Source organism: Mastomys coucha, unplaced genomic scaffold (assembly GCF_008632895.1).
Source record: "Mastomys coucha isolate ucsf_1 unplaced genomic scaffold, UCSF_Mcou_1 pScaffold23, whole genome shotgun sequence".
NCBI lineage: Eukaryota > Metazoa > Chordata > Mammalia > Rodentia > Muridae > Mastomys > Mastomys coucha.
Window position 1 is genome coordinate 10212755 of NW_022196906.1, and position 17615 is coordinate 10230369.

The 17615-nt window shown below is 40.5% G+C and overlaps 1 protein-coding gene across 11 annotated transcripts in view; it reads right to left on the reverse strand.

Annotated features, from left to right (window-relative positions):
• Fat3 (FAT atypical cadherin 3) overlaps positions 1 to 17615 on the reverse strand; it is a 591431-nt gene that overhangs the window by 348128 nt on the left and 225688 nt on the right. For all 11 annotated transcript variants that reach the window (XM_031346174.1, XM_031346182.1, XM_031346176.1 and 8 more), the window contains exon 3: positions 540 to 854. In XM_031346174.1, the coding sequence (XP_031202034.1) occupies positions 540 to 854 (315 nt within the window). The remainder of the gene's footprint in view (positions 1 to 539; positions 855 to 17615) is intronic.

Consider the following 17615-nt stretch of genomic DNA (forward strand, 5'->3'; position numbering starts at 1 on the left):
TTTTGGTAAAGATTCAGATACAGACATGGAGAGTTCTTTGGGACACTGACACTTCACTGATGGACAATATAGGGATAACAAATCTATGAGCTAATCTCAGTTAACCTAGTGCTAGCTCTAGGAAATCTTAAGGTTTAAGCTTTTAAGAGGTTCATTTATAGCAAGCTGGGAGTTCAGCTAAGCAAGAAAGAGTAGAGATCTTACAATGCCAGCTCATATAAAGTACCCCGCAAAGGCTAGTCATCCTCTTCTTAAGAAAGAGAGGAAGCAGCTGACCATCTCAGGAGTCCAGGACCACATTTTACCGTGAATGAGGCAAACCTGAGACCTCCTGTGATGAATCTGATTCTTTCACCTCAGTGATAGGTGAGATTAAAACACTCCGAGTAGACAAGAAAAACATCCATCTTGTCAAAAACTATGCCCAGATAAAAAGATTCTGCTTTCTAGACAATAAAATAGATAAGCCAGTATAGCAAGGGCCAGGCAACCCACTCAAAATGGACAGCCAATTTCAAAGCAGCCAAGCATGCCCTTACCTGTTTTGGTATTGATGGCAAAAAAGTTCTGTGGGTTTCCACTTGTAATCCTATAGGTCAGTTTTTCATTGGAACCAGAGTCAGGATCTTCAGCTTGTATCTGAATGACAGACACATCCTTTGGAGAATTTTCCATGACAACAGGATAATAGATGGGCTCTGAGGTCAGTGGGGCATTGTCGTTCACATCTTCTACTTCTATGTAGACCTCAATGGTGGAATAGAGAGGGACCACGCCCCGGTCTGTGGCATACACTGTCAGCCAGTACGATGCTGTTGTCTCTCGATCAAGAATGTCAGCAGCAGTGATGACTCCTAGAAAAAACAGCACAGAGTATATGATGGCTCTAGCAAAGGAAGGCAGTGGAGTGAGTCACCCTGAATTCCTGAGAGCAGCACAAATACTCTTGGCATATTGGAGAAGATTAACATATGCATAATATGAGATTAAATTGAGATGTCACTCTTTACATAAGGAAATGATTTTCTGAAGAACTCAACTGAATAGTTCTTTTATCAGTAAAACATAATTACATTCTATTTGAATTTCTTAGATGGATGCGTAAGATCCGTATGTGCTTGTATGTGTGTACACATAGTCCTTCCACAAGAACATAGAATATGTAAAGGAATGAGGGTAGGTTGCACACACATACACACATACACACACAACATCACATCTACACAAGAGACAAAATGATGGAGGAATGAAAAGACAGTGGGGTCAAGAGTCAAATTGAAGTCCCATCTTGCAAGCTAATCTCTCTATTTGATTGATGCTGAATTGATTTCATACAAAACAAACACTATTCTCAGGTAAATACTTTTATCTACTTATTACAGGAATGAAATAGACCAAATGTTTTCTTGTCTGTTAGAATGGAAAATGTTTTACCTGCAAACACATAAGCCTGCACCACACTGTTTTCCTGAGAAATCAAATGTCATGGCTATTCTGCAGCAGTCAGGGAAGAAACCATATCAACAACACACGAGGACTTAACTGAGGGCTCTACATAAAGCCATAACCACTCTGAGAAGACTCATGGGCAATCATTTTAAACTCAGTGCAAAAATTTGCCTAAGCTGCTTTCTCCTGGCTTTCTTATTTTATAGTTGAAACAAGAGCCAAATAGAAAAACAAGGAACAGACAGAGACATCGAAGAGACGAAACTGCTTTCTTATGTCACACCACAACCATCACCCCAGTAGCTAAGCTACACAAATTTATCTTGGGGACAGAGTTGTGAGCAACAATGGGACTTTATGGGAAACTAGGGCCAAGCTTAGGACATTTCAAAATGAGTCAGGATGCTCCTAGGACTCATTAAATCATCAAACTTCAGAAGGCGACTATAAGCGCTTCAGAGACCAGTCCCACAGAAAGCCTAACCCTCTATCCCTTCCGTCCTCTCTAATCTACTGCCTTACTGGGTTTTTGTCAAAGTTAGGTGTACCATTGGACCCGAAGTCCTTGCAAAGGTGTGCATTGAGTGTTGCCACTGGGAAGGAGGAGAGCATTGACGAAGACACAGGTTGGAATAGCTAATGATGAGTGCCTATCAGAACAGGTGGAATATTCAAAGGAGATGCAGTGGTTGATGTTGGAGCCTCAGCTACACAGTTACTTACCACCAAGAATCTGTCACAGTGCCAGAGACAGAGACCAATGTATGCATAAGACAAGATTCAATTGAGATGCCACTCTTTTTATAAGAAGTACACTTTCAATAATAAAACTCATACTAAGAAAAGTGTTCTTACATATATATGTCTCAATTCTTAAAATAATTTCTTGGGTTCAATTTGTGAGACTAAAGCATGTGTATTTGTGTGTTTGTGTCTGTGTTCCCGAAGTGCACTAGCAAACATTTCACTGCTTTGTTTTGTTTTGTTTTGTTTTGTTTTGTTTTGTTTTTGAGACAGAATCTCTCATTGGCCTGAGAATTTCCAGTTTGGCTGGATAGCGAGTCCCATGGAAACCTGTCTTGTTTACCGCAGTTCTGGGATTACAAGCACATATTCCAATACCTAGCATGTGTACATAAGTATTAGTGAAGAAAGAGAAGCAGGTTGCCAAGTTATGTGCATTGTTAAATGTACTTGGCCTATTATCTTCCAGAAAGCATATATCAGGAGTAGATACTTTAAGAATTCTACCAGAAATCTTGATCTTTATATCATGAGTAATATTTATTAGGGGAAATAGAAAGATTAAAATATACTGCAATATGTCACCCAGAGTGATAACAAACTTATCTGTCGGAGCCTTGAAATCATTCTTTTCATCTTAAAAATATAATGACTGTTTTTACTTAGGTGTATGTGAGTGTGCTTGCAGGCATTTACATGTGTGGGTGCCAGTGCCATCCAGAGGGATTCAGATGCCCTGGAACTGGAGTTTACAGGTGGTTGTGAACTACCTGCTGTGGGGGCTGGGTGTTCTCTGTAAGAACAGTAGCACTTTAAGCCACAGAGCCATCTTCTCTGCCTTTGAATCATTTCTTTCTCAATTTTAATAATTTAACTCAGTGAAAAATGTACTAGTTTTGGTAACATAAAGCATGATTGTCAAAGATGATATTGGTAGTTTTGTTACAAGTTGTAAGGGGTATAGTTTTAATTAAGTCAAAGGATGTCCATGGCACAATATCTTCAGGGTTGAAAATTATGGAGGTTTTAAATGAAATGTCAGAACATAACCTTTGGCTTTTGAGTTGAGAATGCCTTCATGCAATGAGCTGTCTGTATTAGCTATATCTTCATCCAATTTCTAGACTGATTTACTACAGGTCTGCAATTCTCTAACTCAGCAAAACATGTTTGGGTCGACTATCATGTAGCCTGGGAATTCCAGTTCTGCTTAGAAAAGCCTTTTCTCTTAAAAGATTCCCTGGGCTGAGATGAATTCAGTAGCTACTCTGAGGTGGACTCCTGACCCCCAGATCACAAAAAAATGCCACTCTTATTCTTTTGGGGAGAATTTTCTACGTCTTTCCTATGAGATAAGAAAGCTGCAAGCAAAGGTATATCCTCACAGATCCGAATTTCATACTTAGAATCCCAGAAGGAGTAACAGCCTCAAATAACCTCCCAAGAAAATAGCAGAAGCAGACACTACAATGCTCTTTCCTCAAGAGAATGCCTTCTGACTTGCATAGTGCTTTGTTGTTTACTGGGGTAACCCAGGTGTCACATTAGCTGCACACACCATGCAAAGACTACTTAACAAATAACTGGATTTATTTCCCAGGTCAAACACACTCTAGATGCCAAAAATGTGAAATGTGCTACAAAGCAAGATGGATCAGGTCTGAGTATGGAGCTGCTCCCCTGGTTCATAAGCTGGGACATAACAAGCCCCATCTATATCTATCATGACATGCTTACTGAAGCTTGCCATGGGAAAATATTCACAAAACTTCTCTTTTATTCATGTTGAACCTTACCAAATTGCTTTTTTTCTGTGAGCAATGATGGTGAATCACAATGTCATATGCCTATGATCAGCTTTGGTTGATAAGATCATAGGGAGTGCACATATGCAAAGGTGTTGGAATATGTGAATAACGGTGATCATCAACTTACCTTTCTTTACACTGGAAACAATAAACTCTTTGCTTCTCTACTTATTTATAACCAGATAGACCACTACAGCAGCATAAAGAAACTAAGTCCCCAGAGGAAGAAAGTCTATGGTTTTCCTAATTGAGTTTCCCCAGTTCTCCTTGTCTAAAGATGCCTTGGATTGTTTTCCAATTTTCACTTGAATTCCATCCCATTAAATGGCTGTAGCCTCTGACATTCCCCCGCCTTGCATTCTTCTTCTGCTTCTAATTGAGATAAAATGTGCCCACTTGGGCTATGGACAGCACCAGAGGCACTGAGGAGACCCAGATAAATACAGTGCTAGAGTATACTACGAGAACGAACAAAGGAGTTCTCTGATCCCTATAACAGAACTCTCTGATGTCAGCTTGTGTATTTGTTAAGTACCTAGATGCTGACTTTGATTGGGAAGGGAAAGGACGGGAGAGAAAAGAAGGCTATTTTAGTACTACTTTGTTACCATAATAACTTTGGCTGCAGATAAGATAATCTCTTAAAATATTTCTATATTTAAATTACTTCAAGATCACAACATATTTAAGTAACAATACAGGGTAATGGCATTTTTTGAGCAAATGACTGAGATCTGTGAGCAAATCTCCTTGTACTTACAAAGCAGGTACATGAAAAAGAATGTTGATTTTTCATCCCTTTATAAAGACATTTCAGGAACTACATAAAATGCTAAGCAAATAATACATATAAAAGCAGAAATAAATAGTCTAAGATTTTTAAAAACGACAATGCTAGTGTCAAACTACAAGATCATATGCAAACTGCCCTGGCTTTGTCTTGGTATTGTGTCTGTAAGGAGTCCTGTTTAATACAGCTAAAGGGTTCTGATCCTAGTGAGAGTCAATGTGTTTACAGTATTAGTAAGGCACCTGGCATGAGAGAGAGAAAGAGAGAGAGAGAGAGAGAGAGAGAGAGAGAGAGAGAGAGAGAGAGAGAGAAGCTTGCTTACAGGAGTAGGACAAAGTAGGACAAGACCCTGGAGTTGGGGACCTCCACTCCACATGTGCAGCTATAAGTTAAATATAGAGTATTCTTTAGCTAGCTTGAGTCACAGAGAAGTAAGAGAAGGTATCTAGAAATGAGAACCAAGGTTCTTCCAGCTGTTGCTACATATACCTTCTTCCTTGTACTCACAATGTTCAGAACTAAACATAGGTAAAGTCCAGGGAGCTCCTTAAGAGTGGGAAGGGGACCCTGCAGGATACGTGGGTAATCCCAGAGTTGCAGAAGACGGCTCTAAGCATAGGTCACATGGGAAATTGTGTGTGTGTGTGTGACTGTGTGTGAGTGTATGTGGAGTGTGTGATTGTGTATGTGTGTGTGAAGTATATGTGAGTGTGTGAAAGAATGTATGTGAAATGAGTGTGTGAGTGTGTATGTGTATGAAGTATGTGTGTATGTATATATATACATACACATATGTATATCTGTGTGCATAATTATACGTGGGAATAAATGTACCTCTTTTAACCTCAAGTATTATTCCTCATGTACCTTTTATCTTGCTTTTTGAAATGGTCTGTTTCTCTAGACTACATTTCTTGGCCAGTGAAATCCCAGTGATCCTCTGGTTTCCACCTCCCCAGCACAAGAGTTACAATCACGTGCCACCATGCTCTGAGGATGAGTCCTCTCCCCAGCATGTAACACAGGCAGCTGTTTGGGATGGGGTCAGACCAGCTGCCTGCTCTACATTTAATGTCTTCTCAGCTCCCATGGAAGTACTGTCCTGTCTTTCCAGGGAACAGGTTTATTCACAGCCTTAATAATAGCTATCCTCCATTAACTGGCTGGTACTACGGCCCAGGGCATATCAGACCTTACCTGTGTTTTTCAGCACAAATTTTACACATACAGATTGCCTGACAGATATTGTATATAGTATCCAAATCATAAATTAGGCTTGAGTGAGTGTGTGCTGTTTTTATCTCTAGATGCCCCCCTGGCTCCTGACACACAGGGAGAACATAGCAGAGAATTCTCATCCTTTGTCATACCCATTAACAGTGTGCAACATGTGGCAATAGGCTGTACAGCAAAAGAACACACCTAGTTATCCCAGGAGAGCAGCAACAGAAAGAGCTGCTAAAAGCAAGGTCTAATTAAAATAGTAGGGGCACAGATGCGAAAATCTCAGCTCCACACCGGTTGGTGCAAGCTGTGCATCAACCACTCAAACACAACACATGTAGACCTGTGAGACCCCTCCACTACAGAGACACCCTAGAGAGTCCAGTGATACATATAAAAAGTAAAATACCATGCTTGTTTGGCCTGTGGTCCTCCAACATGCCTCTGTAGCATGGCCAAAGACCATGATCAGAAAGTCTCATAGACACCCAGGTTGTGATGAGATGACTCAAGAACTCTCACAGAGGAACCACCAGTTGGTGGTATTCTTTCCAGGTATGTCCTAGCAGCCCAGTTGTTACCTAGAAACATCTGGCTTGGATACAGCCCAACCAGTTCAACAGCTTCTGAGTCCCTTGAAAGGAAGCAGCAAATGGGGTGCCACCTACTGAGATTGCCACCCTGGACCCCCATCTCCCCCGGGTCAGGGTCCATCCTCCTAGGTACTCCATGTACAATAAAACTTCCTGAATTCTTTCCCCTAAGTTACCACATTGCAATTCACCTAGAGAATTGTAATTCAGCCTTCCTGTAACATGCGCACAATCTCTCTTTCTCCTCAACGTACAAACACTCTTACAAAACAAATCCCCAAGCAGCGATGACCTCTTATTTTCCACTGTATTTATAGCTGCAATTTTGTGACATGTAGTGCTTAATCCTTCAATTTTCTTTCTGTTCATCCATAAGTTTCTTAAGGGGAACAGTGTACAACTCACTTTCTTTCTTCCCTATTCCTGTCTGTATTTTGATCCCGACAGTGAGAAGAGCCATTCCTAAACCACTGCCCTGCACAGCAGCACTTTGCCAGAGACCACAGCAGCAGGTAAAGAGCAGAAAACCTTGTCAGGAAGACCATAAAACCTACTACAAACACTTCTTCCAGCAAGGATGGTGAGCAAGGGAGGCACATGTGAAATATATTTATTAATAACAATTAACTGCTTCAAAGACATGGCCAACACAGGATTTTTGAATCAGCTATAAAAATACTTTATTTTAATGACTAGGCTTAATTGCCCATTTGTGTGCTTTCCTGCAGAGAAACAATATTAAACCCCTAACTAACAGTTGTTCACAACCAAAGGCCTCAGAAATGCCTTGTTTTCTGTTTCGGCTATCACACTGAAATAGCAAGCACAGACCAGAGAGGCTTCAAAGGCTGGTTAACAAGTCAGGCAGGCTTGGTGACAGCTGGGAACCATCCAAAACCACTGAGTGGCATAATATATAACAATAATCATGGAATGAAGTCTGTGCCCCTTCCTCTGCTTTAGCTGTGCACTGACCTCCCCAGAAGCCTGGCTCCTGGGAGGATCTGTGTGGTTGGTTGGCTTGCACTCTGCTTTCCATGGCCCAACTTGCCTTTAGAGAGGGATCTGGATCCGACAGTCACAATTGTTCTAAAATGAAAAACTACAATGATTTAGCTTCCATTACATAATAATTTACAACCCCCAATGGACAAGCACAAGTCACTTAGGACTCCCATTTGGAACAGCCTATCTCTCTGAGTTCAGATGACAGCAGTAATTCATTTGGATAATGTGATTCATGTACTGTCCCTCTCCTTCACTGTAACCTTTGCCACTGTGAGATGATGGCACATCAGGGTACCATCTCAAAGGAATCGGAAGCAAGTCCTTCTATGTTTATGAGAATTGAATCCAGCAGATGGGCAGGGAACACTTTATTTTCACAGGAACAAAAGCAACCAGTGCTCGTGGATTTTACTCATAATTAGTAGTAATCAGCTCATAAGCTGTGGAATCTCCGCACTGTGACAGTTTTATCCTTGTGTGTGTGTGTGTGTGTGTTTGTGTGTGTGTCTTTGTGTGTCTGTGTGTGTGTACATGAACCCAGGTGCTCATATTTGCAAGGCAATCACTTTTATCACTAAGCCATCCCCCCAACTTGACTTGGGATGTTAAAAATTAAATATGATAAAATGGAAAATTAGAATGTCTGTAGGTTTTTTGTTTGTTTGTTTGCTTTGTTTTTTCGAGACAGGGTTTCTCTGTGTAGCCCTGGCTGTTCTGGAACTCACTCTGTGGACCAGTCTGGCCTTGAACTCAGAAATCTGCTCGCCTCTGCTTCCCAAGTGTTGGGATTAAAGGCGTGCGTCACCACTGCCTGGCAAGTCTGCATGTAATACCAAGTCATCTATGCTTGATAAAATGCATGTGTGAGAGAGGAAGAAGTAGCACAGACATGGTCTAGAAATGGCACATTAAGCGTTGTGCTGGAAGCCTACACTTTTTCTTTATCCTTTGTTAGTGATGTCCTTCTGCAGAATAAGTGGCATCTCTGAAGATCACTTCCTTTGTCTATAATGTGCAGATGTCACATTATAACAGCTACAGATTTGAGGACATGGTATATTTAATCTACCTCTCACAACAATGGTAAGAAACACTGTATACTGTGCTCAGTGTTTAGGGTGGTCTCCAGTCTGTAATTAACACTTTATCTATTAGTCATCATTGATGTTTATATGATTATTGTAAAATTTTTACTGTTTTTGTAAGGCAGAATACATATTGCAACCTTGCATTTTCCTAAAACCCAAGAATCAAATATTAAACCCTTCTTAAATCCTATCATCATGACTGAATGGCAGAGACGGAAGTCTGCACCTGTCCATCACTATCCAAGGAGACTTCTAAGGAACAAACTGCCTCCTCCCTCAGCTTTGTCCCTAGCCATAGAAACATCACAGTGTTTGTCAAACAAACTGACAGGCTGTCTCTCTACCCTGCATTTATGCACCGAGAGTCTTTCTGTTATTTGGCAATATGTTCTTGATTTGCTTTTGGTCTCTGTTTCTAAACTAGGGGCCATTCCAACTTATAATTAAGTCTTTCACAAAAGTAACCATTCTTCTCTCTAGCCTATCCCATGCTGATACAGAATGGATGTAGTTACACTAAATAATTGTAAGTCCTCAGCCTATGAGGAATAGGTAGAATTATATACACATATGCACACACACGTGTACACACACATTTAACAGACGTAGTGAGGAGATACTTTATTCTCTCATTAAACTGAAAGCTCTCTGAGACTATGAGTGATGCCTTCCTTTCTTCTGAGGACATCATGTGGGCCCAGAGGTCACCCTACTCATTTGGACTGAATGATTATTAATTTGCACATGTCAAATTTCACTGGTAGAACTGATGACAAGTCAAGAAGCGGGAAGAAGATAAAACACAGTGTGTCTGAAGTACAGGTTCAAAGGCAACAGCATGCTCATGTCACTTCCTTGAACTCAATCCATCATAGAGCTAACAGAAAATGGAAATATATATTAAAAAAGAACTCAGTGAAAAGTCAGAGGAGGGTGGGGGAGAGACTGGAAGCAAGTCTGTGTAAGCATGTGTTCAAATGCATACATCCAGTCCGGGCTCAGCTGACTTCTAGATTCCTGAATGTTGCTAGGTTTTACACATGAATACTGCCATTTAATGGCATTAGGGCTCTGACTCTGCATCACTATTAGCAGGAAACCTATTAGGGATTTTCTATTTACAGCTTTCTACAAGCTTCATGATTTCCCAGTAGCATATTACCATTAATTGGCAAAGGGCACTCTAGGAAATCTAGTCAAAGACAATAGCTCAACCACAATTAAAAACAATTGCATTAGCTGACCTGGAGACAAAGCAAAGGGTGCTGGGAAATTCCCTGCAATATTTTACAACCTGAACTAATTAAAGATCACATCCCCCATACAGCCAGGGAGCAGACATAAGGAATACCTTCAGCTGAAGACTTCCTAGTTTGATGGTTACTATAATGAATTTGGTCCCTGAGGTACCAGACAACAGAAAGCAACTTCCATCTGAAGGTGTCCGGATGAAAGTCTGGCTTCCCTCAGTTCCAGAATACTTCTTTCTTGTGACCTATCCATCTCCTAGGACAGCCATCAGCTAATTTTCTGCAATAAACACGGGGGACATAAAGGGTGTGGGGTGCTCTCACCTTAACCCATTAAATGTCTTCCACAGATTCAATGTTGACAAAGATTAAAAACAGCATGTCACGATTGTCAGGGTAGAAGCTGGATGGATTTCTTTTTATTAACTTAGGGGAGCTGTCCCTCATCGAATGCTGGCAGTAGACTAAAAATGTTTTTTACCATGTGATTAAAGTATCTTTACACGGGTAGCCCCAGGCACCTCAAGTTATTGCTCTAATGCCTGGAGGTAAATTAAGGTGACACTTTCTTTTCTCCATTTCTAATAGGATTGTACATTCTGCTGCTGGCAAAACCAATTACACTATTATCCACTGCAAAAGTTTCATTTCTGAATGCTGATGTGTGTTCTGTCACATCTGGCTTGAGAAAAATTACCTCTTCCTACTTTGTTCTGATAAGGGGGAAACTTCCTGGAAGTGTTTTCAGGGAGACCAAAATTGAGAAATTTAAGGGAAAGTGCACATTAGGCCTTGAGTGTGTGTGAGTAGCAGATGGCACTATTTTGAAACACTGGCATATTTCCTCCTTTGAAGTTCTTGTAAATCAGCCTAATCATATTTGTCAGCATTTTAGAACAGTAATGCTGTAATCAATGCAGATGCATTCATCACCAACACCAATTCATTCTTAGAAGAAAAAAATACCATTAGATAACATCATGTTAAATATGGATTTCACTGATCTCAAATTAAATTACATATTTCAACCCAAATTAATGTTTTACAGTTCAATACAAATATTTGGAAAATGATCTATAAAGGAAGAAGAAGCTTGAGCAAGTTTGGCTTTTCATTGTGAATGGTACTTTTAAATTCTGGTCAATAATATGCACAGGTATGTTCTCTGCTGGCTGATGCAGACTAGAATGTGAACACAGAAAGACACCATTAGCCCACTGTTTTGACTTCAGCTCAACCCAAGTCTGAGTATCAGCAATTTCTTCATGAAACCTTCAGCATGTGTGCTTTCCAAGTCTCAGGGTCTGTTTTAGGCTCTTGCAACATTAGGCTATTACTTTTCTGAGAAGCCACACTTCATGAACTGTGTCCGCTAACACAATGCAACTGACTGACTGGCTTTCCAAGTTATCCAGGGCCCAACTGGATAAAGGATGCCAATTCTCAAGAAGCAACACTACTTGATTTCTGTCCAGACTGACTCAAATGGACACAGACGACAGCCAAAGCAAGGCAATATGTAACGGAGACATTTGCTGTCTTTGTCTACAACCTCTTCCCATGAAACATCCAAAATGAAAGCTGGACTTTGTATGATGTAATGAAGTGGATAGAAACCTGGTACCACCCAAAAACTGAATAAAGTTCTCGGGGCAGCTCATGCCATGTGGCGATTTTTCTCTGTTTCTTTTCTGCCTTCTTGGTTGTTCCACCCTTTGGAGTTCCATGACAATTTTCTGGGGCAAATTTCATGCACCAGCAACAGCCATTAACCTTAGCATGCATCAATTTCTATTTTAATATGCTGACTAGGCATCAAAGGTCAACAGTAACTGTCTCAGGTTGAAGGGGACAGAGCACAAAGAAGGCCACACAGATTTATTAAGAATACTTGCTAAAATAATAACATAAGTAGAAAAATACAATATAGATGTTGAGGAAACTAATTAAATGAGTAAACACATGTAAAGTTTAGAATTCATTTTACAAGTCATGCAGTGAAAGTAAATTAAATGCAAAATAGTAAGTTCTTAGAGGGTGTAAGCAGATCTGTCCTCACATCCTGGCTGTCCCTACAGCCCACCACTCACACCCAAGATTGCTTCTAATCACAGAGGCAGAAGAACCTCAGAAAAGAACACTCCGGTGTCTTGTAAGTAAGACTTCTCCGAAGTGGCCAGAGTCTGAATTCCTTAATACAGTGACTGATGACCAGTTTCTGACACTTTCATCTATATTCTCTCGATAATTACCAGATGACATCATGTTATAAAATGTGGGGACATGCTCTGATCAGGATCTAACTGTCATTAAGTGATGGTATGACTTCTACGCAGCCAACAAATTTCTCATCATATCTGCCCCCTTCCGAAGGTGTGGATGTAAACAGAAATGGGACACCTAATCCACAGAGCACTAAGACAATTACCTGAGAAATGTGTGTGAAAGGTCTAGAAAGATGGATTTCTGTGTTTGTATAAAATTCACCAAACAAAATATTTTTCAATCAAAAGCTTTTGGCTATGCACCAGTTGACAGTGTTTAAAATTGACAGACTGTATGTTGACTGGTATCTATTAGATTTTGAACCCGCCCCCCCAGACAAATGGCAGAGATACCTATTTAACATATCAGAGCAGACCTGGCCATCAAGGTCTTCTGCACTCCCTCAGCCCTCACCTGTTAAGAGGCTTTCCTGGCTGGTATACCCCACTCCTACCTTAAATCTCTCCAGCAGATGGGGTTAGTCTCACCTTCTCTAAATAATCCAACCAGTTTGGTTACCATCTCTCTTTGTACTTCTGGGCATGCTAGCTGCTGCACCTGGTTACCCTCTCTCCCCTCTCTCTCTTACCCTCTCCCCACATGTTCATGTCCACTCTAGACTCTCCCAGATGTTCCTGCCTCTGTCTCTGCTTTCCTGCATATCTATAATAAACCTTCTCCTTCACCGTACCTAGGAGCAGTCATCGTTTTTTTCTTTTTATTTATTTTTTCCCATTTAGTATCTTCCTATGGGAATACTCCCCTGACAAAGGTTCATCATTGAACAAAAATGGCTCAGACCGGAAGTGTCAGGCCAAAGAAATCAGCCATGATCTCTGTTGAGTTAGGGTGAAGGGCTACAAGATATAGATAAAGAGGGGAAATGTTACTGTGCCACAAGAAGGACATCAAAGTTCCCTTGAACCTATAGAGACCAGTTCTATTTAGACTTGACTGAAACTGCCAAATTCAAATTAGACTTACACAAAAGCTACAGGATTCCCTCACAGATGTCAGAGGTATTACAAAACATCCTCCACCCAAAATAAGGGCAACAAATGGCAGATGCTGTGTGTTAGGATGCTGTGTGCTAAAGTCCCCTCTGTAATGTCTGTGTGGTTTAAAGAACATAGTACCAGACCTTACATAGAGCTGTATCACCTCCCACCTATCAAGTGCTACGTTAACTTTATCTTCTGGAACTCTCCACTTGAAACAAAGCATTATCCTCAGACTCTACCCTGGAATTACAAATGACAGTGGGTGTAGGGTAGCTTCCCTCTAATCGACAGGAAATTACCCAGTGTTTGATCACCATCCCAGATTAAAAAGTAAATGTGAGATCTTCCCCTGTTGCTACAGTCTAGGAGCCTGCAGCGATACCTTGAACATTGGCAAGGAAAGTCAAAGAAAACAGCTATCAAGAGGGTGGCTGTAAGTTCTGATTATCACCACGTGTCCTGTATGATTCTGGGGCAGGAGGGAGGCTTTGGGAAAAAATATTTTAAAACATGGAATAAAAATACAACATTTCGGTTAGAAACAGGAGACAAAGGGAGAAGTTGGAGTAGAGTGAGATAAGAGGTCTCAGACACCTTATTACACTCACTCACATATCTACTAACTAACAAATCTGCTAACTAATACATAAATTTTGTCTTCAAGTGTATAAATGTTGGGTCTTATTATGAGTTTTAATATGTGTATCTTAGGTACTTTGTATTTTCATCAAACCCATTTTTTGATATACACTGTTTGATATACACTGTCAAATACTATTCTATTTGATATTCATGTTCCATGAATCCATGTCTTCTTCTACATAGCAGTTAGTTCTCTCTCTCTCTCCCTCTCCCTCTCTCTCTCCCCCCCTCTCTCTCCCTCTCCCTCTCCCTCTCTCTCTCTCTCTCTCTCTCTCTCTCTCTTTCTCTCTCACCCTTTTCCTCTTTCTCTAATTTGTATTTATATCTAAAATCTATCCACATATTAGAAAACACATGCAAAGTCTAGCTTATTTTTTTAAGATTTATTTATTTATTATATATGAGTACACTGTAGCTGTGTTCAGACACACCAGAAGAGGGCATCAGATCTTATTACAGATGGTGTGAGCCACCATGTGGTTGCTGGGAATTGAACTCAGGACCTCTGGAATAGCAGGCAGTACTCTTAACCACTGAGCCATCTCTCCAGCCCAGTCTAGCTTATTTTGCTTAACATAATGATCTCCAGATCCATCCATTTTTTTCCTGCAAATGACATTATTATATAACTTTATATTTTTACTTATTATATAGCTTTATATATTTCTTTATAACTTGACAAATCCTTCCTGTGTACAAAGACAATGTTTTCTTTATTGACTAATCTATTGATAGACTCCTAGGCTTTTGTCCATGCCTTAGTTATTGGAGTCATATATCACTAATGGATGTGTAGACGTTTCTGTAGTATGATCACACTGACACGTTTGAATCCCCAGGAGTAGTTTAGCTCATCCATATAATAGTTTGGGGGGGATACATCAATACTGAGTTATGTAGGGACCAAGTGAACTAACATTCTCTGAACAATGTAGAAAGGTTTCATTTTCCTCACATCCTCAAAAGCATTTGTTATTTTTTACTTCCTTGAAGAAGACTATTTTAATTTGGAGTAAGATGGGCTCTTATAATTAAGTCTTTTTATAATGTTTTCTTATATATCTTGAATTTCTAAGTGAAAGTCTGCATATGCAGATAATGCCATGGCTTTTTATTAACTGCCCATTATGTCTGGGAAGTATTTGCTAGAGTGCTTAGACTCTGGCAGAGGGATTCTTACCCATGCTTGTGTCCCTAATTGTCACAACAGATTAAATAACTATCAGTCCTTGAGTTTATACACTGAAAATTGCCAGTACTCATCTTTTGGATAGATCAACAACAGAAAAAAAATGCCATATCTAATGAAAATTTCACAGATTACTAAAATAAATAGCCCAAACTTGGATGCATCTCAGAAGCTCTGATTTAAAGCAGCTGATTTGGATTTGAATAGCTAAGAGTTTATGACCTAAATCATCTCCAGCCCATGTGGCTTATACTACAAAGAGCTCAGCTAAACTGCTCAGTCATGGATCCAATACCCAACATGCTGTGTTCATAGTTTCACTGCTCTCTCTGGGCCTTCTAATGGATGTTGAGTCACTGTTGTTGGATGGATGTCCCCTCCCAGCCATGACTGAGAGGAGAACAGGTGTTCCTCAACGGCTTGAACAGCGAACGTCTCTGCTCTGAAAACCTTTTAGGTACTCAGTAAACAGCTCTCAAGCAGCTCAGTGGTTGCCTTCAGCTTCTTTGCTGAACACCAGCAAACAAGAGGTAATGAGCACATGGACTCTTTTAGAGCAGCAATGAGAATCTTAGTGACAAATCTCTTCAATTGTTTGCAGCCAAATCAGCCAGTCCACATGGCTTGAACATGCCATTGTATACAAATTGTTGCAGCTGTCTGATCCCTCTGAAATAGGCACTGGGGAAATGCAGGCTGAGCGGACCTGGATCTCAGCCCTAGCTCTGGCGCTAATTAGCTGTATGACCTTGCACAGTTCACCCTCGCTGAGAGCCTCAGCCACCTCTTTTATTTACAGAAAGTCGTGACTCTTGCCCTACCCACCTCACCTGTCTGCTGCCATGTGCACTGAAGAGGAGTTGAACAAAAGAGCAGGGAAGTAAAATTTGATCGCCAAGATATTGTTCTGTTAGCAAACTGAAGTGACTCATAATTCTTTTTTGTTTTTTTTGTTTTGTTTTGTTTTTGATTTTTTTTTTTTGGAACAGGGTTTCTCTAAGTAGCCCTGGCTCTCCTGGAATTCACTCTGTAGACCAGGCTGGCCTCGAACTCAGAAACCCACCTGCCTCTGCCTCCCAAGTGCTGGGATTAAAGGCATGTGCCACCACTGCCCAGCTGACTCATAATTCTTAATAAAGGTACGAACTGGCAAGAAAGGGCAGGCTAGATTGAGTTTCTATTACAAATTATATATTTTTGCCACTTTGAGTACTTTGAAGAAAGACATCAAGATCTTCTAAAACTGTTTTCGTTTAAACTGAGCATAAATTATGTCCAGTTGTTGAATCAATGAACTGAAAACAGCAAACACATATTGCTCAAGTAACATGTTGCATTTGTCTGGTACTATGGCACATTCATATGGGGTTGAAATTTGATGCTTTAGAGTACAAGATTTTACAGGGTATGAGTCATATGCCCCATGTACTCTAGGAAGGTCCTTTAGGAAGAGATAGAGTGAAAATGAACAGCAGGTCTTATGGCTTTTTCTCCAACCTCCAGGCTACATCCCAGAACCAGTGCTAGTTCTTGTTCATTGAAAGAAGTGTTTGCATATCTTGGTCTCTGCACTGCTGGTATGCCATGCTTGCAAGCCACCAAGATACTGAAACTGAAACACTGTATTTGTCTCGGTCACTCTGTCTTTTTGCCTTTATCCCTATCTCCATAATAGGATGTGTCCAAAACATTCCCTAGAAGACTCAGTGAAGTTCCCATTTGCATGATATCTGTCTTCTAAGGCCTCATAATCCTTTTATGTTACTTTGAATAGAAATTTTTCCATGAGAGGGGCCAGGCAATACTTACCTACTTTCACTCTTTCCTAAGGACAGAATGACAAACTAAAGTTTGATTCCATTAGAGTCCCCCATGAGGAACCAATGACTTTATTGAGCTTGCAGAGCATGAGTGAGGGCTTAATAAAAAGAGTGTGGGTGACCACAAAACAGCCCACAGTAAAGTCTTAACCCAGCATGGATGATGGCTTTCCCATAGACAAACAGAGCCAATGTCACATCTCCTACTCCTCCTAAGTCTACATACTCTAGTTACTCTCCAAGATAAGTTGGAATATTTTGCTAATAGGGCAGCAGTTTCAGAATCAATATGTAGGAATCAGAAAACATAACAGAAGACCAGGATCCAAGCTTCTCCAAGGTGTCTGTACTATAATCTTGAACCTGTGCCTGGGGCACTGTAGGAATTTAGGCAGAATGCTTGTACAGAACTGTTTAGGTGACAAAACATCAAAGGAAAGGAGCATGGGCCTCTGTAGAAAACCTTTTCCTAAACTCTAGGAACTAATGTAAGCAGATCCAAAATGCAAAAGCACAAATATTGAAACTAGAGAAGAAATTCTGGGAACATATGATGTGTGAAGGACTGTAGAAGACCCTGAAATGGTGCAGGTGGGGTCTAGACAATTGCATCCATGGTCAAAAGTAGACACCATGAGTGTATGATCCCAGAAGGGTATAGATTGGGTCTAGTTTGTCCCCTCTTCAAGGACAAAACTAGAAATGGAGTGTGTAACCCCAAGAAATGGAAGTGTCTAAATACTT